This window comes from Hordeum vulgare, chromosome 4H (genome assembly GCF_904849725.1).
Source record: "Hordeum vulgare subsp. vulgare chromosome 4H, MorexV3_pseudomolecules_assembly, whole genome shotgun sequence".
NCBI lineage: Eukaryota > Viridiplantae > Streptophyta > Magnoliopsida > Poales > Poaceae > Hordeum > Hordeum vulgare.
Window position 1 is genome coordinate 416,756,071 of NC_058521.1, and position 14,390 is coordinate 416,770,460.

At 46.0% G+C, this 14,390-nt stretch overlaps 1 protein-coding gene across 1 annotated transcript; it reads right to left on the reverse strand.

Annotated features, from left to right (window-relative positions):
- Positions 1-10,937: 10,937 nt before the first annotated feature.
- On the reverse strand, positions 10,938-12,685 carry LOC123446536 (galactinol synthase 2-like). The gene is made up of 4 exons (XM_045123109.1): positions 12,257-12,685; positions 11,778-12,101; positions 11,555-11,689; positions 10,938-11,454 (listed from the first exon to the last, which is right to left on the reverse strand). The coding sequence occupies exons 1-4, from the start codon at positions 12,581-12,583 to the stop codon at positions 11,221-11,223; spliced, it is 1,020 nt and encodes a 339-aa protein (XP_044979044.1). The 5' UTR covers positions 12,584-12,685; the 3' UTR covers positions 10,938-11,220.
- Positions 12,686-14,390: the final 1,705 nt, after the last annotated feature.

Consider the following 14,390-nt stretch of genomic DNA (forward strand, 5'->3'; position numbering starts at 1 on the left):
GGAGTTACCTTAACCTTATCATGGGAGCTTTGGTCTTCCTCGTCTTCTATGGCAGTATTTGCCATCAAACACTTGTGGGTGTTGCCCTTGTAGTCTTTCATATAGTTGTAGTGAACAACATCGCCACTTTCGTTGACGAGCCTCAAGGTGTTTTGTGTATCCTGAGCTACTCCGGCAACCCCACCAACGTCTTCTGGATCTGATTCTTCTTGTGCAACCATTGCTCTTCCATCTCTCCTCTTGAGCTTGGAGTTCATAGGGTTTGGCAATTTCTTCTTTACAAAGGACTTCAGAAACCTTGGTTTATCTTCTCTCTTCTCATAAGGGCAGTCATTGGAGAAGTGGTTGGTTTCCTCACAGTTAGAGCATTTTCTTACTTTCTTCTTTGGGAATCTTCCCTTGAATTTTCCTGCACTCAACTTCTTTACAAAGAGAGCAATGTCCTCATAAGATGGGCTTTCATCAGAGTCAGCATCATCACCATCTTCGCAGTCTTCATCACCCTCTTCTTCTTCACTTTCTTCTTCGTCACATTCATGCTTGGCTTTCAAAGCAAGATTGATCTTTAATGTTGAAGTACCATGCATGGCAAGGTGCTTTGTTGCATTTGCCTTTGACTCTTCAAATAATTGGAAAGTGGATATGATGTCATCTCGGTCATTTCTTTGAACCCATGGTGCTGCCTTATGTCCCATACCATTTGATGGTGGTACGGAGCAAGGGCATGGAGTAACTTGTCCACGAGAAATCTCTTGGTCAGGTTGAAACCATCTTGCGTCTTGTCACACTCACAGGACTCAATGTCTGCGGCGAGAGTCATGAGCCATTCTAGCAGTTGCTTGGGAGATTCACCCTTTTCCATACAGAAGTTCTGCAATTGCCCCTTGGCAATTTCATACTGAGCAAGCCGGAGAGTGGAGGTACCGGTCTTGGTCCTTATAATGCTATCCCACAGTTCCTTGGCGCTTGTGATGTGTATGTAAGGTCTCTGTTGCTTGTCATTCATTCCTTTTCTTATGCACATGATCGTAGTGTCGTTGAGATGCTTGTCATAAGTTTCTCTGGGAGTGAGGTACCTTGGATCTATAGGGTGGTAGCCATGCTCGAGGATGTCCAACATCTCATCATTGGCGTACCTAAGATGATCCTGCATACCAACTCTCCATAAAGCAAAATCGGAATTGTCATCAAGCAAAGGAGGTTTTCCTCCAGGATTGTTCTTAGGTTTCTCAACTTGAGATCTAGCATAAAGCCATGGAACACTAGTTTGGTTATTGAATGGAGGTTGTTGGCCAAATGAAGAACCGGGCACATTTTTCCCTGAGGCCCTCGGAGACGTGGTTGTCCCCGTGGTTAATGAGGCCAGTCTCATTTGGACCAAGGCCTCAAGAGAAGCATCATGCTCCTCTTTTTGCTTGGCAAGGGCCCGTTCCAAGTCCTCAGAGGTGAAGGACCTGACTTCCGTGGAAGTCCCGTCCATCTCGCTCTAGGGCGGTTAAGCCACAAGAATAGAGCACGAGGCTCTGATAACAATTGAAAAGGATAGAGATGGACCTAGAGGGGGGTGAATAGGTACAGTTCCAAATTTTAATAGTTACTTAGCAATTTTAGGCAATGGTGCGGAATATGAGAGTGAGCCTAATAATTGCAAAGACAAAGAGTAAGCTATTTAGAGTAAAGTAAGGCAACTGGTAAACTATAATCAAATGCAAGTACGTAATAAGGATTAACACAAGTAGAGAGTTAGGGTTAGGGATAACCACAACTCCAAGAGAGACGAGGATGTATCCCGGTGCTCACTTCCTTGGAGGGAAGCTACGTCACCGTTAGAGGGGCGGATGTTACCACGAAGGCACACCAACGCCACGAAGGCTCACCCTATTCTCCCTTTGAGACAACACCACGAAGGCGTTTCTCAACCACTAGTGGTAAGCCTTGAGGTGGCTTCGAAACCCTCACAAACTTTTCGGGGGGTAATCACAAAGGTTTGATTCCTCTCCGAAGACTCCTACCGCCTAGGAGTCTCCAACCTCCAAGAGTAACAAGATCACAGGGATTGCTCAAAAACTTGCTCAAATCACAAATCGCTTTGGTGGAGAGGAGGAGGAGACGATCTATCTTTTGATTGGAACAACACTCAAAGGGGCTCACAAATGCTCTTGGGATCTAAGATTGGGTGTAGGCAAGAGTGAATGAGGAAGAAGGTGTTCTTGTAAGTGTTCTTGCTGTGTTGGACCCCCTCTCACGAAGTGGGAGGGGGTATATATAGTGGGGAGACTAAAGTAACCGTTGGGGTCACTTAAGTATGACAGTGGTCGGACGTCCGACGGTTTCCGGACGTCCGACAAGCGTCGGACGACCGAGGGAGTATTCATATCAGTTGGCCACTGTGTAGTCGAACAGGGACCGGACGTCCGAAGAGAGGGTCGGTTGTCCGAGAGTTCAACTCTGTTCAAGGGCACCGGATTTCCGAAAGAGGTCGGACGTCCGGCCCTCGGACGACCGGAGGAAGCCGGAAGTTCGAGGTTTTTGACTCTGGTGCAAGGCTCCGGATATCCAAAATGGGTCGGACGTTCGGCCCTCGGACGTCCTGAGGAGGCCGGATGTCCGAGCTTTTGACTCTGCTATAAGGCTCCGGTTTTCCGAAGTGGTCGGGCGTCCGGCCCTCGGATGCCCGGAGGGGGCGGGATGTCCAAGGCTTTGGTTCTATTTTGGAAAGATCACAAAGGATAAATGGAGATGTAGTTTGAGCAATTTCATCGCAAAACCCGTGATCCCCTGTTAATAGTGCGGGATCCCTACACTCAAGAATAGTAAATTAAAGGATAGGCTACATCATCTTGTTTCTCAATCGCGAGCCTTATTGACATATAAGTCCCGATCTTCTTAAGACACCTTGGCACATAATTCTCGATCTACTAAGAGTACTTTAAAAGCCATCCTGAGATACACTCAACAAATAAGATTAGTTTCCTATGTATGTGTTGTCATTAACACCAAAACTCGATTAAGGGCGTGACTGCACTTTCACATGCTACGTGAATCACTAACTTCAACGCAAGTATTTCTAGATCCACAACACCTTACTAGCATGACTTCAATATTACCAAAACCACAACTCAAAACTAATTGAGATGAATCAAACTTCTCTAACTATTCAATGCACATGAAGGTGGAAGTTTTCGTATCCCTTTGGATAACTACCCATTTTGAGACTACTTTCAAAGCATAGATCAACTACCAAGCCATGCACCGCTGTGCTCTAAAAGATATAAGTTAAGCACATAGAGCAAAAGTATCTAGCTCAAAAGATATAAGTGAAGCACATGTGAGCTGAATTGTCTACCAAAGGATATAAGTGAAGCTCGAAAAAATCACGGTGAGTGCATGTCTATCTCTCTAGGTGTGCAGCAAGGATGATTGTGACACAACAAAAAAAATAAAAGACTCCTACGATACAAGACACTCCAAGAAAAACACATAACATGTGGTGAATAAAAATATAGCCCCAAGTAACGTTACCGATGGATTGAAGACGAGAGAGGGGATGCCTTCCCGGAGCATCCCCAAGCTTAGGCTTTTACGGCATCCTTGAATCTCTTGGGGTGCCTTGGGCATCCCCAAGCTTGAGCTCTTGCCACTCTTTATCTCTTTGTCCATAAGAACTTCACCCAAAACATGAAAACTTCACAACACGAAACTTAAACAGAAACTCGTGATATCATTAGTATGAGAAAGCAAACCACCTCTTCCTTAGGTACTGTAGCAAACTTAAATTCTACTTATGCTGATGTTGGGTTACTGTATTTTCACTTTTCCATGGCTAGTACCCTCCGATACTATCCATAGTTTCATCAAAATAAGCAACCAACTCGACAAAAACAGAATTTGTTAACAGCAGACCAGTCTGTAGAAATCTGTATACTTTGTATACTTCTCGTACTTCCAAAAATCTTAAAAATTACGAGTGTCTTAACAAATTGCATATAAATCAGCACCAAAAATAATCAACTCAAAATCTCTTACAGAATAAAAATGAAAATTCTTTTCGTGAGCAGAAAGTTTTTGTCTTTTTCCAGCATGATCAAACAATCATCACCAGGACTATCATAACGGTTTTGCTTGGCACAAACACAATAAGAAACACAAAAGACACAATCATAACAGAATTATGATGGTGTGGAGAAAACAAAACAGGAAGCAAAAAAGCAAAGAAAAATTTATTCATTGGGTTGCCTCCCAACAAGCGCTATCGTTTAACGCCCTTAGCTAGGCATTGATTTCAATGATGCTCACATAAAAGGTAAGGATTGAAACACAACGAGAGCATCATGGAGCAAATGGCTAGCACATTTAAGTCTAACCCACTTCCTATGCATAGGGATTTTGTGATCAAACAATTTATTGGAGCAAGAATCAACTAGCATAGGAAGGCAAAACAAACATCTTCAAAAATTTCAACATATGGAGAGGAAGCTTGATACTATTGCAATAAGTAGAAGCATATGATCCTCTCTCATAGTAATTTTCAGTAGCATCATGAATGAATTCAACAATATAACCAGCACCTAAGTCTTTCTTTTCATGATCTACAAGCATAGAAATTTTACTGCTCTCCACATAAGAAAATCTATTCTCAAGAATAGTAGTGGGAGTATCGTAAAAGACTTGAGCACTACAAATTGTGTCCACAATGAAAAAGCAAGGTTTAGCGAAGGGGTTTCGAGAGTATGACAAGTTTTATCATCCCTCTTCTTTAAAGCATAAGTATCCTCACAATAATCATCATAGATAGGGGGCATGCTTTCATCAAAATGATCTTGATCATTCAAAGTGGAAGAACTAAAAGATCATCTTTATGAAATATAGCATCCCCAAGCTTGTAGCTTTGCATATCATTAGCATCATGGGTATTCAAAGAATTCATGCTAAGAACATTGCAATCATGCTCATCATTCACATATTCTATGCCAAGCGTTCTATGTAATTCTTCTTTCAGCACTTGAGCACAATTTTCCTTCCCATCATGCTCACGAAAGACATTGAAAAGATGGAGCATATGAGGCATCCTCAATTCCATTTTATTTTGTAGTTTCCTAGTGAAAGAACAAGAAACAAAAAGATTCGATTGCAAGATCTAAAGATATACCTTCAAGCACTAACCTCCCCGGCAACGGCGCCAGAAAAGAGCTTGATGTCTACTACGCAACCTTCTCCTTGTAGACGTTGTTGGGCCTCCAAGTGCAGAGGGTTGTAGGACAGTAGCAATTTTCCCTCAAGTGGGTGACCTAAGGTTTATCAATCCGCGGGAGGCGTAGGATGAAGATGGTCTCTCTCAAGCAACCCTGCAACCAAATAACAAAGAGTCTCTTGTGTCCCCAACACACCTAATACAATGGTAAGTTGTATAGGTTCACTAGTTCGGCGAAGAGATGGTGATACAAGTGCAATATGGATGGTAGATATAGGTTTTTGTAATCTGAAATTACAAAAACAGCAAGGTAACAAATGGTAAAAGTGAGCACGAACGGTATTGCAAAGCGTGGAAACAAGGCCTAGGGTTCATACTTTCACTAGTGAAGTTCTCTCAACAATGTTAACATAATTGGATCATATAACTAGCCCTCAACATGCAACAAAGAGTCACTCCAAAGTCACTAATAGCGGGAAACAAACGAAGAGATTATTGTCGGGTACGAAACCACCACAAAGTTAATCTTTCTGATCGATCTATTCAAGAGTCCGTAGTAAAATAACACGAAGCTATTATGTTGGCATAGGTTTACGTCATGTGTCTACCATCTCATTATATAAGAGTCCTAGGGGTACATGTGTCCTAATAGGACACAACTCTTATCATGTCTACACACAGCCTAAATGCAAGTCCAACTGTAACCTAACTTGTACGAATATTTGACACAATTCTAGCAAACTCTACCTTGGCGAATATTCTCCACCATCTTGGATTCGTCCATTTGTTGAACCTTCATGTACATTGGATTTGAGATACGCCATGAGCATCCTGCTACTCCCAGACTCCATGTGACTCCACCTTCAACAATAGTCCCTTCTCGTCTTCTTCATAGTCAACACTCGAGAAAAATTAAGTTCTTCATTACTCTGCTTTGTGCTTCCAATTTCTAGAGTATCCGTTCAACGCCATCACACACTGATCACTGACATGCGTGAAAGTCCACAACCCACATATTGGATGCCGCATATAAAAGTTATCTAAACTCAGCATCCTCGCTTTTCTTGACCGTCTGCCTGAAACTTGAAGGAATTTCATCGTCGCCCTGTGTCACCCTGAGTCAAATTCACAGTTGTCTCACCCTTTTCCCGGATAGTTTCTAGCATGTCACACGGCTATAGCACTCCGCCTCCTTCCGTTCTTGTCATCCGCACTTTGTCATGTGCAATGAACACCACATAATATATGACCATGTACTCTTTCCGCTTCTCACAATTTCAGACTTCCTGTCACTTTCTCAGATTCTCCATGGTCAACCCCGGCCTATCAACTAGCACCGATAAACCCAGTCACCAACTTTAATCTCGTACTCGCCAACACTACTTCATCACCCCTGCACACTTTGTATGACCACATGTCTCACCATTAGTACCTAGGCATGTCGTCGTGTCCCGTGCTTACAGCACGCCTCGCCGCTAACACTATGCCGAGCCTTTGTTGTCCTGGTCGAGTCTCCCGGGTAGCTAGACCACACTCGCTCAACCCACCACTACACAGAACCACCGAGCATCACCGACTGATGCCTAATATCACGTCTCTATCAGACAACTGGTACCCAGCCCAATCCATGTGTCTCTCGCGATCGTGCTGAAATAGGCTCGATTCTCTGACGTCTTACACTATAGCCCCTCTGTCATCATAGAGTGAAGTCTTTCACCAGACCCATCTCCACCTTCAACATGAGTCCATGTAGTTGCGCCATGCTACCCCGCACCATGTCGACTTCAAGCTCTCATGTGTACACTGCCTTGAATCAACCCCGTGACATAGTCTTGTCGAAGCCGCACAAGCCCTCAGGCCCGCACCACGTGTTTCCACGCCCCAGAAGTCGGTCACCATCATCATCACGCTCCTATGTCGTCGTAGTTGAAATCACCACCATCATCTGCTTTGACCAACATCCTCATCGGTCCATCAGACAGTAGTCCGACCCAGCTGAAATATCCAACTGCAACCATGCTCCACCTTGCGTCATATCCGCCCGCACATCTCCATGCATTACATGACGCCCCGTGTATGCATGATCCTACCACAATGGGCTCTATACTCCTCCAAGACTTATACGCACGTCGTCATCCTCGTTCCCATTTGACTGCCAGTCAAACAACACCACTGCTGCCATGGTGCCACCTCCTTAGCCTACCAAGCGAAGAACCCAAAAGTAGTTCCTGTAGTCTCATGTGTACGGTGCGACAAACTCAAATAATTTCATCCACTCGTGTAGCACCATGTGACTTCCTCACTATTTTCTTGTTCTACTATTTTCCATGCACGAGATCATCATGCTAATCGCCAGCAGAATCCATGTTCCAACACGCTACAATACCTTCTAGAACCGATTTGTTCCCTTAAAAAATCTCACGCCATTGCTCCAGTCATATCAATTTGCTCGCATCCGGCTTCCCACATGGTGCCTTGCTTCACGCAGCTCCCAACAATGAAAAATGGGCCACTACCGGTGCTATCCCGGGCCTCGCAGCCATAGGCCATCGTGCCTCACGCCATGCCCGCCCGTCCGCGACTAAGCACCCATCCTTCAATGCGTCGTCCGCGCCCGCACCTGGACCGCAGCCTTGCCGCATGCTTGGGCATCTAGCGTTGTGAGCACACACCCTGGCAAGTGAGTCCGCATGCACCGCCAGCCACCGATCGCATCTCATAGACACCGAGACGCCAAGAAGTTCTGTTGTCGCACAATTCTGTCGAGATCCGCATCTAGCCTCCTTTCGATTGCTATTCCGGCTGCAAATCCTTCCATCAACTTCTCATCGTGTTCTTAGATTTCTCGCAATGATGTTTAATCCATCAAAACGACGCCATGTTGCTTCCTCGATCAATCAGCAGCACAGCTCTGCATCCATGATTTCTTTGATGATTTCTTCTCGTTCTTCCTCTAGATCAAGTATCCACAGCCTCAAATTGAATCTTACTCTGATACCACTTGTTAGAATAGTCAAAGGCATACAATCGATCTACCGAGGACCAAGCAATCATACAAGCACAACATCGAGATTTGTTAATGAGGTTCACCGACATGGCTACATCGCCGGGGCCTGGCTACGGACGCTCCTCCCCGTGACACCATCACAATAATACCGCACCCTGGCCGCCCAAGCGCGAGCACACGTTGCTGGCTCCCCTGCGTGTTTGTGCTATTATGTTGGCACAGGTTACGTCGTGTGTCTACCCTCTCTTTATATAAGAGGCCTATGGGTAGAAGTGTCCTAATAGGACACAACTCTTACCCTGTCTACACACAGTCCAAATCCAAGTCCAACTGCAACCTAACTTATACAAATATTGGGCACAAGTCTAACACACACCATGGCCGGAGCAGCCCTACCACGACGACAAAGGCAAGGTCAGTCGCGCGTAATAGGGGCCGCGACGGGTGTGGTGGGGAGCAGTGGTGGCTACAACGGCGCGGAGCAGCGGCCCGTAGCGGAGCGGGGAGCAGCGATGGCTAGAACGACGCAGGGTAACAACCATCAACGGCGGTGGAGAACTGCGCGGGGAGCAGCGGCCCGCACCAGCAGTAGGGAGCAGCGACGGCTGCGACAGGGACCAGCTACAATGGCGGCCATCAACGGTAACGGGAGTGGGGAGCAACGGCCCTCAGGAACGACACATACGAAGAAGGACATCGGGAATTAGGGCATGTACAATGATAGCATCTGGATATAGATGCCCCATGATAAAAAGTAGCTTGAGGCATCTATATTGACGTTTTCTCTTCAATGCAAGTTACCATCAGGATGTCTCGTCAAAGAATAAAAAATAAAGACTCTAATACACATGCATCTTTACTTTTCACTCTAACCTTTTCAACTTTTTATACCGGACCACACTTTTTCTCTTTAAGCACCCGCCTCCTGTATAGGATCCCGCTTCCTTATCCGAACCTAATTTTTCTGACATCCGATCCTACATGGTATACGAGGCATCACCTTAAGGCTATGCATTGTGCATGCCCTTAAAGGGCAGAGGGACCTGATTGCCTTTTTCCAAAACTTATAGTGACTCGATTTCTTTTTTTAGGGATCGACATGTGGGCTCATAATGTCATAACGGTCAACTAACAGTCCAATATAATATAATGATGATCTGATGTGCGGGCCCTTCTTTTTCGATAAAGGGTGTTTTATTTATTTAAAATGTAGCATCAAATGGATACAAATTATGATGAGTCACACCTGGTCTCTGCATAACGAAGATGCACATGACCGAACACCAAAAGTCTGATAGTTGTGAAAATAAACGAGAAACCAACATATCGGCAACAGTAGAGTCATATATGACCAACACTCTGCCTATGTCGAAGAGGATCATGGACCGATCCGAAGATTTTGATGCCACCCATGTCAGATAAAAACCTCCTTCGCCACCAGCTTCAACCGCGTACACACCGCCTTAAACAGCGGTTGAAACTCCGTTCTTTGTAGCATAGACCACATATGAAGCAAATGCGTACAACGAAAAATAACCTGCAAAGCAGTCGAGTTTATACTATTAAAAACTAAATTATTTTTTTATAGCCAAAGCAATCAAAATAAGGCATACGCTTCCATCCTTAATAACATTTTAAACCTATTTAAAACACCATCCAACCAATGACCAAAAGTCGGTTCGGCAATTAAGGCTTTTTAGAACAGCCCATTATTTTTAGTAGCTTTTTAAAAAATTAAGAAAAAAACTAGTTTTTCGTAGACCTGCTATTTACTCCATTTCATCAAAGATTTTTTTTAAAGATCCAATAGATGGCTGGCATATATTGAAAATAGCTGGGAGCAAGGCGGGAATACAAAAGATGGGTATGATCCAAGGATAAGGAGATAAAAAGAATATTACGAAGATAAAACTAATGGACCACCATCACGAAACTTCTTACTGTGGTTTCCTAAAAGATGCTCCAAAAAAGACGCTCTTGCGCGCCTTCAAAACTCAGGGTTCTTGTAGTGGAGGTGTTGATGTTAGTTAGACCCGCAAGGTTGAAAATGCATTCGTTTTTCTCTTTCAAATCTCGGATATGATCATTGTCTTAGCGCCCTTTTTGTGCTCATGTTTGTCCTTGCTTATCATCTTAACTAAGATGTCCCTGGCTTGGTACTGTCACTTCATATGCTTGGGTTTAGTGAAACACATCTGCAGCGTGATGCATCTTGCGTACATACTGCAATAGTCATCGTACATATTGCAATAGTCATCGGACATTGCTAAAATAAATAGACCGCTGATTCTAGGTTTCGGAGGCTGGCATATCGAAGAAATTTTCCTCGTCCGTTTCACCGGCCAGTCATGAGATCAGCCTATTTACTCCATTTCACCGAAGAAATTTTCCTTGTCCGTTTCACGGCCAGTCATGAGATCAGCACGTCGACAGCGCTCGGAGCCCCCATAGGTGGAGCACGTCCTGAGCACAACGACCCCGGAGCGAGCCCGAAATCCTCACAGTCAAAACACCGACAGGATCCTTTGAGCAAAGGGACCGCATACTATTCAGACTGCTGGATATAACGGACCCACCCGTCGGCTCTTCCGAATCGTACTTTCGAGTTGAGGTTGCCGCTGGGCCGAGAACCATCCAGAAAACGTGAAGAGGGCTCATTGAATTGGAGCACCCCCGAGAATGACGCATTTCGTCATTTCAGAGAAGGAATGACAAGGAGAGCAGAGCTGACAAAAAGTGTGAGAGAAATTGACATGCCATAATGTTTGCATCTTCCTATTGATTCAACACATAATTCTTTCATACAGGACGACAGCACTCTACTTCACGAAGGGTGTAAGGGTATTCACATAGGTGGACTGTTTCGATCAAACCTCCTATCTTAAACTTGAAATGATACTGCTAACTGCTAACTTGGAACCGAACAGACGCAAAATACTAAAATGCAAATGCTTATACGTGGCACGGGCACTCCACGAGGGCCTGCTGGCGCGCGCAGCTGCCGGAGCTAGGCGACCGGGGATTACGCAGCCGAGGGCGCGGTGACGTATTTGACAGTGCCAGCTTCCGCAAGGGCCGCGCGGAGCGGCTTCGTCGCGGCCGCCTCGAGCTCGTCGGCGTCCGCGGCCAGGGCGGGCAGGCCCTTGAAATCGAGGCTCTCGTCGTTGTAGATATCCCACCAGTTCCTAACGAGGATCTTTATGTCCTCCCTGTCCATGTTGTCCTCTTTTCCCGTGAACCTCCATGGCTTCGATCCCTGCGACCAGGTGTAACCAATCCATCCGTAAGAATGCAAGAAAGTAATCAAAAAACCGAACGAAATTCATACCACCAGCCAAGAGGTCACGCCCACTTACCGCAGCGCAGTAGTGCACCACCTTGACCTTCTCCAGCTGGACGTTCTCCGGGTGCCTCCAGAGCATTGCCAGCACAAGGTTGTAGACCAGCGGGATCGGCTTGTACTGCTCCCTGAAGAACATGTTCAAGAAATCCTGCAGATGAAGGGAGCAAGAACAAGGTGAGCACGAACGCCATCATCGCTAAATCTGGACTCTCGGAACAAAAGCACTAGCTGCTTGCCTGCTCCGCGAATGGGGTGGTCGGCGTCACGCGGAGGGTTTCCAGGAGCGCCTTGGCGGTGGCCATGCTGGGCTCGTGCACGAACATGCCGGCGTTGAAGTAAAGCGCCGGCGGCGGGCCCATCTCGGCGGCCGGCCACGTCACCCTGTCGGGACACTGCTGGCAGTAGCCGATCTGGTACTGCCGGGTGTGACTCCACGTCTTCTCGCAGAAGCAGTCCATCACAGCGTAGAAGCGCCCCTTGGGCAGATCAAACAGCTCGTCGATGTTGTCGAACACCTGGATGTCGGCGTCAAGGTACACCATCCTCTCGTACTCCACAAACTGCGCTCAAAACAAAACCAAGAACAGATCAGCATACCATTACTAGCCATACACACTAAAAAAAGTTCTTATTAAATTTGATGAGGCAAAGCTTTTTGGCTCCGTTTGAGAAAAAAAACACGTGAGCGAGACATGCGGGCGGTGTAGCAATTTACCTCCCAGATGCGGAGCTTGGAGTAGTTGATGACGTAGTAGGCCATCGCAAACTGGGTCTGGTTCTCGGGCGGGTACACGGGGGCGATCTCGCGGACGATGCAGCCCTGGGAGACGAGGATCTTGCGGTGGAGCTCGGGCACGTCGGGCAGCACGGCCACCACCAGCGGGTAGGCCGAGCCAACCTTGCGCAAGCCCTTGGCGAGCCCAACCACGCCCATCCAGTAGTCCCCAGACCCCGCCAGGAACGTCACGTACGCCCTCGTCGCGGGCTTGGCCGCCGCCACGGCTGCCTTGGCGGTCATCTTGCCGGCCAGCTCGGGAGCCATCTCGTCTCCGGGAGGGAGGAAGCTTTGGGCTCGGGCTTGAGTTTTTGTGTCGGATTTAGAGAGTGGTTTTTGTTTTGGCTTGGGATTTCTGATGAGGTTTCACGGTGGGTGGCGAGGCTATAAATAAGGAAACGCAGGGCGGAATGGATAACCCGGCGGAAATGCCAGGCTCCTCCCCAGTCCCCACGTGGCCAGTCAGGGAGCATGGCCCGTGCGATCTGACGCGTACGCCTGGTGGAGATTGTGGATCGGACGGCCGGAACGCCGTCGACGGAAGCTTCTCGCGAGGCCAGTTTCGGGAGCGGCAGCAGGAAGGCGCGAGAAGTATACAGAATGCGAGAGTGCTCTTTCGTCCCCTCTGTATGGCACGGTCGGACCCGCAACCATTAGCATGGTTAAACCGAGATTGCGTTGTTAATTGGGTGATGAGAAGGGCGTTAATTGCTCTTGTGATTGTGATTATTGTTACTTGCGTACGTACATGGCAACCGTTGCACAATCTCTGGAGTGATCGCTGGCGAATTAGTCAAAATTATGCAAAGGCAAAAGGTTGAAGGCAACTGATATCCATTTTAACAAGGTTTACTTTCTTGGGTGGATATTCTTGTCGTCGGATCAATGTGGACATTCCTCCCCCCGACGTCCTACCTTAGATCACATTGACATCTGAACTTGAAACAGAAACAAATATACTCGGGGATCGCGATGATGTGCTAGTTATTTTTCTTGATGCCACGAAAATAATGGTGAATCATTCCCATCCCATTTTAATGAATAGATTCCGTCCTTATTTACCACTAGAATATTCCTTTGTTGATTATTTTTCACTAGACTAGAATCTTTCAGATTTTCAAGTTTTACAGTGTCCTTCTTTAGGCTATTTTTTTCTAAATAGTATATTTTTTTATTAAAACTGAAAAATATTGTGCAGGTTTAAAAAAAATATTGTCGTCGGTCTAGCCAAAGCCACTTGATCCAGTCGGCCTGGCCGAAACCAAGGTGGTATTCAAAGTATTATCCAAAGATTGGCTATAAAGACACAAGGTTGATCAAGACTGAGCAAAGAGTAAATCAAGATGATCAACACACAAAGTGTACAAGATGTACCGAGAGGGATCAAGTGATCCCATGGTATGATAAGCATTGTCCACAACGCTTTTGTGTACTAACCCATGGTCTTCGTGAAAGTTGTATGTGGGGTTAGGTGTGTTTCCATGGGTTTGCATCAAGAGGGAGATCTCATTCAACCTATGAAGGATGACATCAAGTGTTAATCGTCATCAAGATTGTGGTGTGCAAGTTCAAGTGGAGCATCACGAAGATATCATGCTTGAAGCTTGCCGTCCATTGTGGTGGCAATGGACTTGTGAAGATGTGCTGAAGACTGGCTCACACATAATGCGTATGGGGGAGCAATCAATTAGTCTTCATAAAACCAACGCAATGAAGAAAGGTGGTCCATCTTGAGGAAGCCAAGATCGTCATCTAGCTCAAGAGGGCTAGGTGCAAGGTACAGGTTTGCCCTTGGTAGGTTTCTCTATTTTAGGATAGATTGTCGTACTGTCAAGGGGGGCTCTCAAGTGAGTAGCTTGATCGTATCGTTCATTGAAAGCTTAAACCATTTGCATCTTTGCATCATATTTCTTGGTTCTTGTTTGGTGTGTCTTTGTGCGTTTTAGAGCTTATGGTCATCTTCATGACAAGCTCGAGTTCAACGAAAACGGAGTCCATATGCATCTTCTATGATGTTTTCGATGTTGGAAGTTTTTGCCGGTTCTTCATTCATAGAGGTCTCACATCTCTATAT